At 38.9% G+C, this 16,807-nt stretch overlaps 1 protein-coding gene across 3 annotated transcripts in view; it reads right to left on the bottom strand.

Annotated features, from left to right (window-relative positions):
* Window positions 1–16,807, bottom strand: part of parvaa (parvin, alpha a) — a 52,851-nt gene continuing 36,044 nt past the window's right edge. For 2 of the 3 annotated variants that reach the window (XM_061917379.1, XM_061917381.1), the window contains one exon: window positions 13,572–16,807. This exon is cut by the window's right edge. Coding sequence is in view for 1 of the 3 variants with exons in the window: in XM_061917380.1 (XP_061773364.1) it covers window positions 16–61 (46 nt within the window). In the remaining 2 variants the exon portion in view is untranslated. Of the gene's footprint in view, window positions 62–13,571 lie in introns of those variants that run through there. The other variant, XM_061917380.1, reaches the window with a different exon arrangement.

Genomic DNA, 16,807 nt, shown 5'->3' with positions numbered 1-16,807 from the left:
TCAGGTTTCATCCCCTCAGGCAAGGCGGGGACTGTGGTGTCCCGAGAGGGAGTGGCAGTGACTGAAAACAAACACAGATATGCCAGGGTCACAGCCTGGAACACCAACACTACAACACACAACAGCAAGAAATAGTGGCACTCACACACATGCTGGCACACAGCTGAGCCACATGTGCGTCTCTTTCCCCCTGATCGCAGCCACCCAAACACAAAGCAGGCCACTGAAATATTCAGCACGGTGACCTTCGTGTCGCCGGGTTTACCTTAAATTTGACCTCACCTGCCTCCCTGCTGTTTTATTAACACACTCGTCTCGCCGCCTGGAGGCTCAAACGGTTGCGTGTGAGAGAAAAATGCAACCAAACTTTTAGCAAGGGTGTCCAAACCTTTTTCAACAAGGGCCACATACAGAAAAATTGAAGGATGAGGGCATGTACATTTTTTTTTTTTTTTTTAGAATTGTGCCTATCGTTTTACAATCATTATGAAAGACATGACGAAAAATGTTTTTTTTAATGCATTCTAAATATTTAAGAAATTCGATCAAAAGTCTGCTTACATAGGAGCCTATTTGAGCCACTCGATTCCGCCTATAAAGCCCTTAAAAAATCCAAACACCTCCATTAAGGTTTTATAAACATGATAAGTTATTATTTTAAATAATGCGCCACGTACGCTTAAAATTATCGTCAGATCAACTGGTCTAAAAAGGGGGTCTATTTAAAGGCTAGAGTATACAAATGAGTTTTAAGATGAGACTTAAATGCTTCTACTGAGGTAGCATCTCGAACTGTTACAGGGAGGGCATTCCAGAGTACTGGAGCCCGAATGGAAAACGCTCTATAGCCCGCAGACTTTTTTTGGGCTATGGGAATCACTAATAAGCCGGAGTCCTTTGAACGCAGATTTCTTGCCGGGACATATGGTACAATACAATCGGCAAGATGGGCTGGAGCTAGACCGTGTAGTATTTTATACGTAAGTAGTAAAACCTTAAAGTCACATCTTAAGTGCACAGGAAGCCAGTGCAGGTGAGCCAGTACAGGCGTAATATGATCAAACTTTCTTGTTCTTGTCAAAAGTCCAGCAGCCGCATTTTGTACCAACTGTAATCTTTTAATGCTAGACATAACGAGGCCCGAAAATAATACGTTATAGTAATCGAGACGAGACGTAACAAACGCATGGATAATGATCTCAGCGTCGTTAGTGGACAAAATGGAGCGAATTTTAGCAATATTACGGAGATGAAAGACGCTTTTAATGTGTGACTCAAAGGAGAGAGTTGGGTCGAAGATAATACCCAGATTCTTTATCGAGTCGCCTTGTTTAATTGTTTGGTTGTCAAATGTTAGAGTTGTATGATTAAATAGAGTTCGGTGTCTAGCAGGACCGATAATCAGCATTTCCGTTTTTTTGGCGTTGAGTTGCAAAAAGTTAGCGGACATCCATTGTTTAATTTCATTAAGACACGCCTCCAATTGACTACAATCCGGCGTGTTGGTCAGCTTTAGGGGCATGTAGAGTTGGGTGTCATCAGCATAACAGTGAAAGCTAACACTGTATTTGCGTATGATGTCACCTAGCGGCAGCATGTAGATGCTGAAGAGTGCAGGTCCAAGGACCGAACCCTTGGGAACTCCACACGTTACCTTAACATAGTCCGAGGTCACATTGTTATGGGAGATGCACTGCATCCTGTCAGTAACATAGGAGTTTAACCAAGACAGGGCTAAGTCTGACATACCAATTCGTGTTTTGATACGCTCTAATAAAATATTATGATCGATGGTATCGAACGTAGCGCTGAGATCGAGGAGCAGCAACATAGATGACGCATCAGAATCCATCGTTAGCAATAAATCATTAGTCATTTTTGCGAGGGCTGTCTCCGTAGAGTGATTTGCCCTGAAACTGGATTGAAAGGTTTCACATAGATTGTTAGACGCTAAGTGTTCATTTAGCTGCTCTGCAACAATTTTTTCGAGGATTTTCGAAATAAAGGGAAGGTGAGACACCGGTCGGTAGTTTACCATGAGGTCAGGATCGAGGTTAGGTCTTTTAAGGAGAGGATGAATAACCGCTTTTTTGAATGCTAGGGGAACAGTGCCCGAGGAAAGTGATAAGTTTATAATATTTAGCACTGATGGACCTAATAATACAAAGAGCTCCTTGATAAGTCTCCCAGGAAGTGGGTCAAGTAAACGTGTTGTTTTATTCCATTTACATGTTGTAACAATTCTTCTAATGTTTTTTCATCAAAACGAAAGAAACTATTTTGGAGGGCAATATCCGCCGTATACACAGTCGTATCTGTGTTAACAGAACCCAGTTTAGCTGGGTCGCATTGTCTTTAATCTTCTTTCCAATGAGTTCAATTTTCTTATCAAAGAAATTCATAAGTCATTTGCCGAGTAGGTGGAGCTACTGTGTCGTTCTTGTCATTTACGAGTCTAAATTGGCTGTCAAAGTGTACCAACTTGTCAGACTACGTCCTTATCCTTCTGTTATCCAAGTGATATGCATGATTTATAATATACAATAAAGTTTGACGAGTGGCGAAGCGAGGAAGCAGCTGATCAGTCAATGATGTCAGCATTGGAACGCAAGCTTGTGATGAATAGTTTGTCTGTGTTTAGTGATATTGTTAATATAAGTACTAATACCTGGTTAATATTCAAGTCACAAAGTGTAAACGCAGTTTTTGGATGTTTTTTATTGGGTTTTATGGGTGCAAAAGAGGACCTCCCATTTGCTCTACCGTAAGCAAACTTTTATTCTGGAGTTAGAATCCATTAAAAATAATCAATCCATCATCATGTCTTCCATAATGATTGTAAACGATAGGCAGAAAAAAAACTAAACGCAGTTCCCCTTTAGCTATCTTAACAAGACATCCAAAGGAATGTAATATAATATCTAATCCAACATCTTTGAGATATTAAAATTATTATAAAATGGATGGATGGATGGATTTATTAATTCCATCAACTAAAATCTTTTTGAAGGCTTTAGTCAAATTTCTTACACATCTTGTATGAAATTTGACAGAAACCTATGCAAGCATTATAGTCCATTGTATTCAGTCCCTCCAAGAATTTGTGATTGCGCTAACGCAAAGTCAACAAATCTTATGGGCACCCTCGCAACTATGTCCAATACCTTTAACATTTTGGCCAGTCAGCTTTTTTTTCCAACCATCCATCCAATTTTCTACCGCTTGTCCCTTTTGGGGTTGCGGGGGGTGCTGGAGCCTATCTCGCCAATTGAATTTGTTTCTGAGCGGTACTCAAACATGCACGCCAACTGTCCAATCAAGACGTATGTTTGTTCATTGTGTAGACGAGGCAGAAACAGTGACGTGTAATAATAAATCAACTCTTTATTGCTCAAAAGGCCCAACTGTCATTCTAACACCTTCCTGTCTACAGCACTGAGCCTTCTGGGTAATTTAGAATTTAAACATTTATTTCCTAGTTTACATCTATTTTCTTTTGCGTGTCCCTCTTGGGGTCGTGGGGAGGGGATGCATTCATCCCATATATTTATTTAACTTTTATTCAATACTGACCAGGCAAAGAGGCAAAATTTACTGAATACAAAGAACACTTAAAAAATTGATAACAAATTCATAAAATCACAAATTAATTCAGTATTTTGAAACCAAAAACTTTGCAACGTTTGTCACAACTTTCTTACAGAGGTACCACGAATTCAGGCATTTAGGCTGCAACAATAACAGAAAAGTCCTGCAAAATCCTGGAGGGACTGCTTTGTTTCTATACACTAACTTTCTGTGACAGTGTACAGCTTGTTTCTATTGGCCTGTGACACATTCACAAAAGCTTTGAACTGAAATCTCGCGGCTGTGTTGGAGCCACTATGGATTGAACTTTCACAGTATCATGTTAGACCCGCTCGACATCCATTGCTTTCGGTCCCCTAGAGGGGGGGGGGGGGTTGCCCACATCTGAGGTCCTCTCCAAGGTTTCTCATAGTCAGCATTGTCACTGGCGTCCCACTGGATGTGAATTCTCCCTGCCCATTGGGTGTAAGTTTTCCTTGCCCTTATGTGGGTTCTTCCGAGGATGTCGTAGTCGTAATGATGTGTGCAGTCCTTTGAGACATTTGTGATTTGGGGCTATATATACAAACATTGATTGATTGATAATGTATTTATGAAGATGTATCGCGATGATAACTATTGGCTTTATCACTAACTGTGCAAAACCCAACTAAGACGTCAATATTTTTACATTAATATACGTTTAATTGGCTTTAGTGTATTTCATGTGGAAAAGATATCATCACACCCTTCGTATTTTGTGGTTATGTTTGAATAACCCTGATCTAAGAGGTTGAAAAAGATACTTGACGATAGATTTGTAGTACAGTTAGAAGAACCCATTAATCTGTAATATCATGTTTAGGTTTGCTGTGGGTTTAAAGATGCCAAGGGGAAGGAAGCATGCAGCGGGCAAACAAGAGCCCTCTGGTGGTCTTCAGGAGTGACAGGATCATCAAGGGAGGCCAAAGAGCCAATGAGGATGACTGAGGGGGATTTACATATTTGTTTCCATTAGGCCTCAGTATATGTGTGTTCAGTCTTTAAAACCAAAATTGGAACGATACATGAGACATCTCGAACTCATACTGGTGAATTAATAAAGGAGCTGCTGACTGCTTTATTAAAACCTTTAAGTTTGAACACTGACTGCAGTTTATAACGTCATGTCCTCTGCAACTTTGCTTTGATACCCTATCACTTCCTTTGATATCCTTCTATTTTGTCTTGCCCTTTAAATCAATGAACTGTTTACATAGATAGATAGATAGATAGATAGATAGTACTTTATTGATTCCTTCAGGAGAGTTCCTTCAGGAAAATTAAAATTCCAGCAGCAGTGTACAGAGTTGAGATCAATTTAAAAAAGTAAAAAAAAAAAAAAGGGGTTTAAATGGAAACAAAATTGAGAAATATTACAATAAGAATAAAAATAAAAAGCAACAATGGGAATAGAAATACAACAGTAAAATAAGAATATAACAAGAGAAACTAGGTAGTAGTGACCCTGTTATGAAAACGTATTGCACTGTTATTGTTTTGCATCCCCTGTCATCCTAGTACCCCCCCCGCCCCCCTCCCCAGAGAGGAGTTGTACAGTCTTACAGCGTGTGGGACAAAGGAGTTTTTGAGTCTATTAGTCCTGCACTTGGGATGAAGCAGTCTAGCACTGAACAGTCTCCTCTGGCTACTGATAACGCTATGCAGAGGGTGACTGGCATCATCCAGGATGCTCACTAGTTTGTCCACAGTCCTTTTCTCTGCCACCGTCACCAGTGAGTCCAGTTTCATTCCGTTTGTAGAACCAGACCACCTAATCAGTTTCTCCAGTCTGGAGCTGTCCTTCTTAAATGTACTTCCCCCCCCCCAGCACACTACCATGTAGAACAGTTTATGATCAGCTATGATGATCAATTCATGTTTGACCCTACCAGAAGAAGAAAAAAGATAAAATAAAATAAAACGCAATGTGTAACTTATGAAATCTGTAGAGGGTCAAATGGGACAAAAATAAATGTATGCATTGTTAAACAAATGTGTAATTTATTATAATAAAAAAATTATACATTGTGTTATTAAATGTGTCATTAATTTAATATAAAATATTTGTAATCAATCAGTTCAATATTTAAATAAATATTTAGTAGTTTTATTGATTTATTTCATTACTTATTTGATGATTTAATAAATAATTTCATGATTTAATAAATGATTTATTTTTTTATTTATCTTATGATTTAAAGTATTGTGCTGTTTAACAAAGCTACTTTTCGATAGGCAAACATTTGTAAATGAATAACATGATATTTTTAAAAACTTGAAAATCATTTGTGTAAGGTAGACTTATTAAATATCCAACATCCATCTGTGATTAATTATGAGTTAACCATGGACAAAATGTGATTTATCACGATAGCCCGAATCTGTAGGTTGTGTGTATTTACTACAGGTGGCCGCTTTGAATGAAAACAGGTGTAACAAGTGAGGCTCTTTAACAGAAGTACTACTGTGACATGACTGATATGCTGTAGTTTTACTTGGGTTTTTGTCTGACTCTCCATTCCTTTTCTCACCGCAGTACTGCTCTTCACAGAAAATACCATCTAAATGAGGTCTCCAAAGTGGAAAGTGTTGTAAAGGATGGAAAGTACCAGTGGGGTGAAGGTACACCAAGATGTTTCCATCTTTTGTGCTCTTAAACTTTGCCTTTTACAGACAGCTGAGAACAGCCCTCTCTGCTTCAAATTTCTGACATTTATTGAACGATAGAGCGCCATGCAGATGTGAAAGATAGCATTTACAGGATTGGCCTTCAGGCTCCATTTTCCTGATAGGCATTGATTTAGTTGCTCAAAGGAGAAGATGGAGTGAATGAACAAGAAAAATCCTTCAGTCTTCTGCTGTGGTCTCAGAAAGAAGACGGCTGATCTAATCAGTTTTAGCTTTCATGGCTTTATGCTCATCGTAAAAGGGATCAGGCTACAATATTCTGCTCCAAAAAGGTTTAGGACAAATGTGTACCAAGGATTAAAAATTAACTAGATATGCAATGGTGGGACATTTGCAGTATATAAGTGACGATCACATAAATATAGCAATGACAATAAGACCATTAAAATAGTTTCCCTTTATCGGCACAATCTGTCACAGTCTTTTCGAAGTTGTAATGTAAAACTGACAGCATTGGATTCTGATTAATGCTGAGACTAGACCCAGAACCCAGTCTACTTGGCTGCTTGCTCAGATATGACGGAGATGTCAATCAATCAATCAATGTTTACTTATATAGCCCTAAATCACTAGTGTCTCAAAGGGCTGCACAAACCACTACGACATCCTCGGTAGGCCCACATAAGGGCAGGGCAGGTGTCAGTAGCTTAAGCAGATCATGACATATGTCAATCAATTCAAGTTTATTTATATAGCCCGAAATCACGGGACATCCTCGGGTCAGATCCCACATCAGGGCAAAGAAAAACTCAACCCAATGGACTACAATGAGAAACCATGGAGAAAACCGCAGATGTGTGGACCAGGTATCAACTATAGTCTGGAGCCCCACGCACGGAGGATGTGACGAGGTATTCATATATGAATTATATTTATATAGCGTTTTTCTCTAGTGACTCAAAGCGCTTTACATAGTGAAACCCAATATCTAAGTTACATTTAAACCAGTGTGGGTGGCACTGGGAGCAGGTGGGTAAAGTGTCTTGCCCAAGGACACAACGACAGTGGATGGCAGAAGCGGGGATCGAATCTGGAACCCTCAGGTTGCTGGCACAGCTGCTCTACCAACTGAGCAATGGGGGATATTAAATTCCCCCATTATAATTATATTGTCTGCGTGTGTCACTAGATCAGCAACAAACTGAGAATTCACTGATAAAATCCGATTACGGCCGAGGGGGGCGGTAGATAACAGCCAGGTAGAGAGGCAGTGGTGCAACAGACCTCATAGTAAGCACCTCAAATGATTTATATTTATTACTTAGGTTCAGGGTAAGGTAAAGGGTTACTTAGGTCAGGAGAAAAGATACAAGATTGTACAAGTAGATCTTGTCTTTAAATGAACTAGAGTCCATTTCCCTCCCAAATTGACAGTAGGGCTGCGAATCTTTGGGTGTCCCACGGTTTGATTCAATATCGATTCTTGGGGGTCACGATTCGATTCAAAATCGATTTTTTTTTTTCCCCAATTCAACATGATTTTCGATTCAAAAACAATTTTTTTCACGATTAAAAAGGATTCTCTATTCATTTAATACATAGGATTTCAGCAGGATCTACCCCAGTCTGCTGACATGCAAGCAGAGGAGTAGATTTTTGTAAAAAGCTTTTATAATTGTAAAGGACAATGTTTTATCAACTGATTGCAATAATGTAATTTTTTTTAAACTATTAAACGAACCAAAAATATGACTTATTTTATCTTTGTGAAAACATTGGACACAGTGTGTTGTCAAGCTTATGAGATGGAATGTAAGTGTAAGCCACTGTGACACTATTGTTCTTTTTTTTTATTATTTATAAATGTATAATGATAATGTCAATGAGGGATTTTTAATCACTGCTATGCTGAAATTATAACTAATATTGATACTGTTATAGATAATATAAATTTTTTTTTCACTATTGTTGGTTTGTTCTGTGTCGTGTTCGTGTGTCCTCTCAATTTCTCTGTTTATTGCAGTTCTGAGTGTTGCTGGGTCAGGTTTGGTTTTGAAATTGGATTGCATTGTTGTGGTATTGCTGTGTATTGTTTTGTTTGATTGATTAAAAAAAAAATTTTTTTTTTAAAAGTTAGAATCGCGATTCGTATTCGAATCAATTTTTTCCCACACCCCTAATATATATATATATATATATATATATATATATATATATATATATATATATATATATATATAGTAGCTGAGATGGGCGCCAGCGCCCCCCGCGACCCCGAAAGGGAATAAGCGGTGGTAAATGGATGGATATATATATATATATATATATATATATATGTGTACATATATAAATATATATATATGTACATATATAGTCTGGAGCGCCACGCACGGTGGGTCCGATGGGGTATTCATATGGATATTAAAGTCCCCCATTATAATTATATTATCAGTGTGCGTCACTAGATCAGCAACGAACTCTGAGAATTCATTGATAAAGTCCGAATAGGGACCTGGGGGGCGGTAGATAACAGCGAGGTATCGAGGCAGCGGTGTGACAGACCTCATAGTAAGCACCTCAAACGATTTATATTTATTATTTAGGTTAGGACTAAGGTTAAAGTTTTCGTTGTATATTAGTGCCACCCCTTTTAAGGGGACGGGGAATATGCGCATTCATATAGTTAGGAGGAGATGCCTCATTTAGTGCAAAAAAGTAATCTGGTTTAGGCCAGGTTTCGCTGAGACCGATGACGTTAAGATTGTTGTCTCTAATGACCTCATTAACTAATAACGTTTTGGGAGACAATGATCTTCTGTTTAAAAAGCCCATATTATTAGGTCCATCAGTGCTAAATATTATAAACTTATCACTCTCCTCGGGCACTGTTCCCCTAGCATTCAAAAAAGCGGTTATTCATCCTCTTCTTAAAAGACCTAACCTCGATCCTGACCTCATGGTAAACTACCGACCGGTGTCTCACCTTCCCTTTATTTCAAAAATCCTCGAAAAAATTGTTACGGAGCGGTTAAATGAACACTTAGCGTCTAACAATCTATGTGAAACCTTTAATCCGGTTTCAGGGCAAATCACTCCACGGAGACAGCCCTCGCAAAAATGACTAATGATCTATTGCTAACGATGGATTCTGATGCGTCATCTATGTTGCTGCTCCTCGATCTTAGCGCTGCTTTCGATACCGTCGATCATAATATTTTATTAGAACGTATCAAAACACGATTTGGTATGTCAGACTTAGCCCTGTCTTGGTTTAACTCTTATCTTACTGATAGGATGCAGTGTGTCTCCCATAACAATGTGACCTCGGACTACGTTAAGGTAACGTGTGGAGTTCCCCAGGGTTCGGTCCTTGGCCCTGCACTCTTCAGCATCTACATGCCGCCGCTAGGTAACATCATACGCAAATACGGTGTTAGCTTTCACTGTTATGCTGATGACACCCAACTCTACATGCCCCTAAAGCTGACCAACACGCCGGATTGTAGTCAATTGGAGGCGTGTCTTAATGAAATTAAACAATGGATGTCCGCTAACTTTTTGCAACTCAACGCCAAAAAAACGGAAATGCTGATTATCGGTCCTGCTAGACACCGAACTCTATTTAATCATACAACTCTAACATTTGACAACCAAACAATTAAACAAGGCGACACGGTAAAGAATCTGGGTATTATCTTCGACCCAACTCTCTCCTTTGAGGCACACATTAAAAGCGTTACTAAAACGGCCTTCTTTCATCTCCGTAATATCGCTAAAATTCGCTCCATTCTGTCCACTAAAGACGCTGAGATCATTATCCATGCGTTTGTTACGTCTCGCCTCGACTACTGTAACGTATTATTTTCGGGTCTCCCCATGTCTAGCATTAAAAGATTACAGTTGGTACAAAATGCGGCTGCTAGACTTTTGACAAGAACAAGAAAGTTTGATCACATTACGCCTGTACTGGCTCACCTGCACTGGCTTCCTGTGCACTTAAGATGTGACTTTAAGGTTTTACTACTAACGTATAAAATACTACACGGTCTAGCTCCATCCTATCTTGCCGATTGTATTGTACCATATGTCCCGGCAAGAAATCTGCGTTCAAAGGACTCCGGCTTGTTAGTGATTCCCAAAGCCCAAAAAAAAGTCTGCGGGCTATAGAGCGTTTTCCGTTCGGGCTCCAGTACTCTGGAATGCCCTCCCGGTAACAGTTTGAGATGCCACCTCAGTAGAAGCATTTAAGTCTCACCTTAAAACTCATTTGTATACTCTAGCCTTTAAATAGACTCCCTTTTTAGACCAGTTGATCTGCCGTTTCTTTTCTTTTTCTTCTATGTCCCACTCTCCCTTGTGGAGGGGGTCCGGTCCGAGGGGGTCCGGTCCGATCCGGTGGCCATGTACTGCTTGCCTGTGTATCGGCTGGGGACATCTCTGCGATGCTGATCCGCCTCCGCTTGGGATGGTTTCCTGCTGGCTCCGCTGTGAACGGGACTCTCGCTGCTGTGTTGGATCCGCTTTGGACTGGACTCTCGCGACTGTGTTGGATCCATTGTGGATTCAACTTTCGCAGTATCATGTTAGACCCGCTCGACATCCATTGCTTTCCTCCTCTCCAAGGTTCTCATAGTCATCATTGTCACCGACGTCCCACTGGGTCATTATTGTCACCGATGTCCCACTGGGTGTGAGTTTTCCTTGCCCTTATGTGGGCCTTACGAGGATGTCGTGGTGGTTTGTGCAGCCCTTTGAGACACTAGTGATTTAGGGCTATATAAGTAAACATTGATTGATTGATTGATATTAGGCAGTGGGCTGTTTTAAGGAGTTTTTGATAAAATTATCCGTAGTAGCAATATCAATAATGTTGCGTTTATTATGCGTAGTGCACTTAAAATAGTTACGACCATATATAGGAATTATTGTGACGGGAATTTTCCGATTGTTTGCTTGGTTTTGCGATAAACTGAACGCCTCATAATTTGCCACCTCGGTGGAACGCATGTCCAACTCTGACACAGTCGTAGCAGAATAAACTTGTTCTAACTTAACTGACTCCTCACCCAGATTAGCAGGCTCGCTTCCTCCATTTAAATCCAGCTTCAGGATGGAAGGAAGCGGTGTTCTGTGGGGATTAGCCTTTTGCTTTGTTGTTAGCCCCGCTCGGCATCCGCGCTTCTGCTTCCGATCACACTGCTAACGTATCTTCCATTGACGGTCCCCGCTGGTACTATACTCCGCTACGTCAAAGGCCGCTTGATGTAGCCGGCGAAATAGTCCCATGCTAGCGAAGTGGTCCAACGCATCTTTCAGTCCAAAACGGCCCGATCTATCCACATCCAGAATTGTCTGGCGGTCGTAAGTGATCACGGAGTGTCCACGCTGTAAGCCAGCCATGAAATTTGCAGAATTGTCAGGTATTTTTTGCCAAATGTTCTCTTTCTACCATGAGCGCCTGTAGCCGCAGCCCGTCAAGGCGCCGCCAAGTTTCCAGATGTTATTGTGTTATCCACCTTCAATAAAAAATTAATCATAATCACCAATAAATATAATTGTCAGGAGACACAACAACACAATGTGTGTACAGTAAGAAGGATTACCGGACACTTGATGCCACACAGTGTTCATAGAGCTCCATCACAACTGTCCCAGAGCCCAAAGAAAATATTGCATACATATATACAAGTCACATCCCAAGCAACAAGTGGTAGAGAATGGATTAGAAAGGACAGATTTAAAAAATAAATAAATAAAATAAATTTAACTTGGGACTTCCCGCGGGCCAGAACTCGAACGTTGGCGGACCACTGCTCGAAACCAAGGGTGTCCAAAGTAGAAGCATCAAAGTACCCAACAAAATCTACTTTCAGGTAGGGTTTTTTTGGGGGGGGGGGACAACAACATTTCATGCTTTGTATCTTAGCCATATTAAAAAACAAAGTTGATTTTTTTTTTTTTTAAAGGGCATAAAACAAACCAAAATTACCCTGGAAGGGATAAGTGGTAGAAAATGGATGGAAATTAAACACATTAAAAATAATTCAAAATATAATCAACGCAGAGATCTGAAGTTAATCTCGAGGCTTACGTGTTGAAAATAAAGTAAAAACATTTTTAACTAATTTTAACACTTTTATGAGTGGGGCCCTTTTGGATCACCAAAAATGTCTTTTTTTTTAAAGCTGTTATTGCCCCCAAAAATTTAAATGTATTAAAATTAATGTTTTTGTGAATTATTGACCTATTTAAGGCTCATATTGCTTATTATTTTTTATTTATTTTATTTTAATTTTTTTGGGGGGGCGGGGGGACAAAGTAATGTACAACTGCACACTCTCCGATTGATTCAGAGTGCATCAAAATGTTACATATTTTGTGCTTTTGCCAATAAAGGGTTTTGGCAAAAGATATATATATAAACTGCATCAACAGGCCTGAAATAATCTGCGATGTAAGCATTGAATAAAAATAACAATAAAAATTATTATTTATTATTTGCTTTTTTTTTACTGAGATCCTACTGGGTCCCTGGGACCAAACTTGAGGGGAGCCCTAAAAGAAAAAAAACAACAACTAGATATTGTGTTGGTTTTGAAAAAGAAAATGAAAATTAAAATGAATGAACAACAATGGCCCTCGTATGACTTGTGTTATCAATGTGCTGCCCTCGGTGGGGAAAAAAAACGGTTTGAATGACAAACCAGGAGCTGAAGCGTCAGTATGAACAGGATACCACAAGGATATTATGGGACATGTTTTTCCAAGTACTTTGTCCAAATAGAGAAATTCAGCTCACAAATATGAGTGGGAAACACAAAAGTCTGCAGAAGGTGGATACAATCAGATCTCTACTCCTCTTTGTAAAAAGGGCATGGATTGTGTTTACAGTTTGTGTAATTCTGGTAACGGATAAACCGTCACTGCCTAGAAGGAACCATCAATGGCTACATTACTTTGTCTTCTCATTCGAAGGTTGCAGTTCCCTCGTGACTCCTATCAAGAGCGCCCATGTAACAATAATACAATAACAATAATGTAACAAAGTCATAACTAGCGCGGCAGAATTGTTCCCTGGGCGAAGGAGAGCAGCGGAAATGACCATAACACAGTTTTGCATCCCTCAGGATCTGCTCCATATGACATGGAAGCATTTGAGAGGACAATTTGCATCAGATACTGTTACTCAAGCTCATTTGTTATCCAGTTAGTCACTTTCAGTCCAAACTCATACCAGAAAACATTGTTCAAATATTTTCCACTTCACGACTCTTTCCTGTATCTGCATGAAAAAAAATGGTTGTGTAATAAAATGTAAAGAAATGCAGCTGCTGTCTGGGAATAAAACTGTTTAATAAATGCCACAGATAAACATATAAACACAGTACATACATGATAGATAGCATGTGGGCAGCATTGCTAGCTGACACAACACAACGTATTGTAACGACACGCATTGTTAGTGTTACGATGTCCGACTCTTTGTGTGGCCGAGAATGCGTCCAGCATTAGTTAAATAGCAAATGGGTAAAAAAAAGTCAAAGTTGTGAAGTTGAAAGTGACGTTATTCCTTTTGGATTATATGTGTGTGTGTGTGTGTGTGTGTATATATATATATATATATATACATATATATATATATATATACACACACACATACAGTGTGTATGTATATATATATATATATATATATATATATATATATATATATACACACACACACACACACACACACACACATATACATACACTTATACATGTATATATACATATATGTGTGCATGTGAAAAAAAACAAAGTTTGGGGGACCCCTGGTCTCCACAGACGCTAAAATACATTTAATAAATCAGTCACTTCTATGTTGCCGGACAAATTGTGATCAGATTATAAACAGCCCTAAATGATTTGGTCCACATACACTAAATCAGTGGTTCTCAAAGGGGGGTGCGCTTACCCCTGGGGGTACTTGAAGGTATGACAAGGGGTACGTGAGATTTTTTTTTTAATATTCGAAAAGTAGCAACAATTTTAAAATCCTTTATTAATATATCTATTGAATAATACTTTAACAAAATATGAATATAAGTTTATAAACTGTGAAAAGAAATGCAACAATGCAATATTCAGTGTTGACAGCTAGATTTTTTGTGGACATGTTTCATAAATATTGATGTTAAAGATGTATTTTTTTGTGAAGAAATGTTAAGAATGAAGTTTATGAATCCAGATGGATCTCTATTACAATCCCCAAAGAGGGCACTTTAAGTTGATGATTACTTCTATGTGTAGAAATCTTTATTTATAATTGAATCACTTGTTTATTTTTCAACAGGTTTTTAGTTATATTTATATCTTTTTTTCCAAATAGTTCAAGAAAGACCACTAAAAATGAGCAATATTTTGCACTGTTATACAATTTAATAAATCAGAAACTGATGACATAGTGCTGTATTTTACTTTTTTATCTCTTTGTTGAGAACCACTGCACTAAATGGTAACAGGAGTCTTCAAAACTATCCAAGCAAACTTTATCAGATTATAATTGAAGGTGCTTTGTTGACTCTTAAATGTTGGCAAGCAAATGAAGGTAATTTTCTGTCTGAGGTTAAGATCTGACAATATTATCAAGTATTAGACGTGAAAACAAAAGAGGCACTTGTGTATCAGAATGTGTAATAAATACAATGTGGCATTTTTATACATCTTAAAATAAATCTTATCACGAAGTTGACATTTTCGAGAATTATTGATTGCCTCACAAATATATTAGGGGGACCTAATGATGATTTTAATTAACATTTAAAACACTCCTTTGTGGTGTAGATAACATCTATTGGATATGCTTTGGTAGAAATTTTGCTCCACATTCACTATAATAACACGTTTTTTTGAGTCTGTCTGCAAGATGTTCGGTTGTGAAGGTGTTCGCAGCAAATGAAACCTTGCCCCACCCTCTCCAAAAGTATAATTATTAGGGATGTTCCGATCAAGGGGTTATGCTCACGGTTCTAATACCAACCATCCATGAGTGAGAGCGACCGATCACTTGTATAAACTGTACATTTTCATTTGTATTTATGGTAAGTGCTGTTGACAATTTAACATTATCACACTAGTTAAAATATTTCCTTATTTTATTACAAACAATTGTTTGCTCAAGACCAAGTCAAGAGTACACAATAACTAAACAAAAGCAGGAAGACTATCTACTATTCATTTTAGGCCTTTGGGGTTTGCCCTCAAAGTCATACTGTGTCAAGGGGAATTATTCCCAGAGTTTGTAAACATTAACAAAAAGAAGATTTTTCAAAAATGAAAATATCAATCGGATCCCCCTGTATTGATCATATACCGATACTACCCTTAATACCGACACCACCACTTTATGGATCAATCCGATCCCCCTCTAACGTGTTATGTGCTGATGTTCCAATGCTGACACACAAACAGTTGTTGTTAGATGATCCTCTCTCTAGACTTTTATGTACTTGTTCATTTCCTGTTAATAACTGCTTACTTTCTGCCTTTAACGTGGTTAAACTTTACTAAGCACTTATTTATTGGTGTGGTTTTAAGCTACATGTTAAAAGGGGAACAGTATCACCAGACCTATGTAAGCGTCAATATATACCTTGATGTTGCAGAAAAAAGACCATATGTTTTTTTAACCGATTTTCGAACTCTAAAAGGGTGAATTTGGCGATTTAAATGCCTTTCAATTGTTCGCCTGTCGGAGCAATGACCTTTCACCCGTGACGTTACATCGTGAAGCGACCCGCCATTTTCTCAAACACATTCCACACACCAAGTCAAATCAGCTCTGTTATTTTCTACTATTTACCGGTACTTTGGAGACATCATGCCTCGTCGGTGTGCTGTCGGAGGATGTAACAACACGAACAGAGACGGATTCAAGTTGCACCAGTGGTGAAAAGATGCGAAAGTCCCTTGTTTGCTCTGCACACTGTACCGACGACAGCTATTTTACGACAGAGATGGCAAGAATGTGTGGATATCCTGCGACACTCAAAGCAGATGCATTTCCAACGATAAAGTCAACGAAATCACAAAAGTGAGTTTTGTTGATGTTATTGACTTATGTGGAGTGTGCTAATCAGACATATTTGGTCACGGCATGACTGCAAGCTAATCGATGCTAACATGCTATTTAGGCTATCTGTATGTACATATTGCATCATTATGCCTCATTTGTAGCTATATTTGCATCCAGCCTTTCCCTCCACCCACATTTAATGCCAAACAAACACATACCAATCGTTGGTTGGAAGGCGATCGCCGAATTCGTCCGCGCTTTCTCCAGTGCCGCTGTCTGTCGTGATATGGCTCAAAAGCTTCTGTTTCTTCTTTAATTTCGTTTTCGGAACCTGCCTCCACACTCCAACCATCCGTTTCAATACATGCGTAATCTGTTGAATCGCTTACGGCGCTGAAATCAGAGTCTAAATCCGAGCTACTATGCTATACCTTTCTGTGCTATCCGCCATGTTTGTTTCAGGTGGCTTCACGCAGTGACGTCACAGGACAATACACGGGTGGATATAGCGATGGT

This window comes from Nerophis ophidion, linkage group LG12 (genome assembly GCF_033978795.1).
Source record: "Nerophis ophidion isolate RoL-2023_Sa linkage group LG12, RoL_Noph_v1.0, whole genome shotgun sequence".
In the NCBI taxonomy this organism is placed as follows: domain Eukaryota; kingdom Metazoa; phylum Chordata; class Actinopteri; order Syngnathiformes; family Syngnathidae; genus Nerophis; species Nerophis ophidion.
This window is presented reverse-complemented; position numbering and strand designations above follow the sequence as displayed.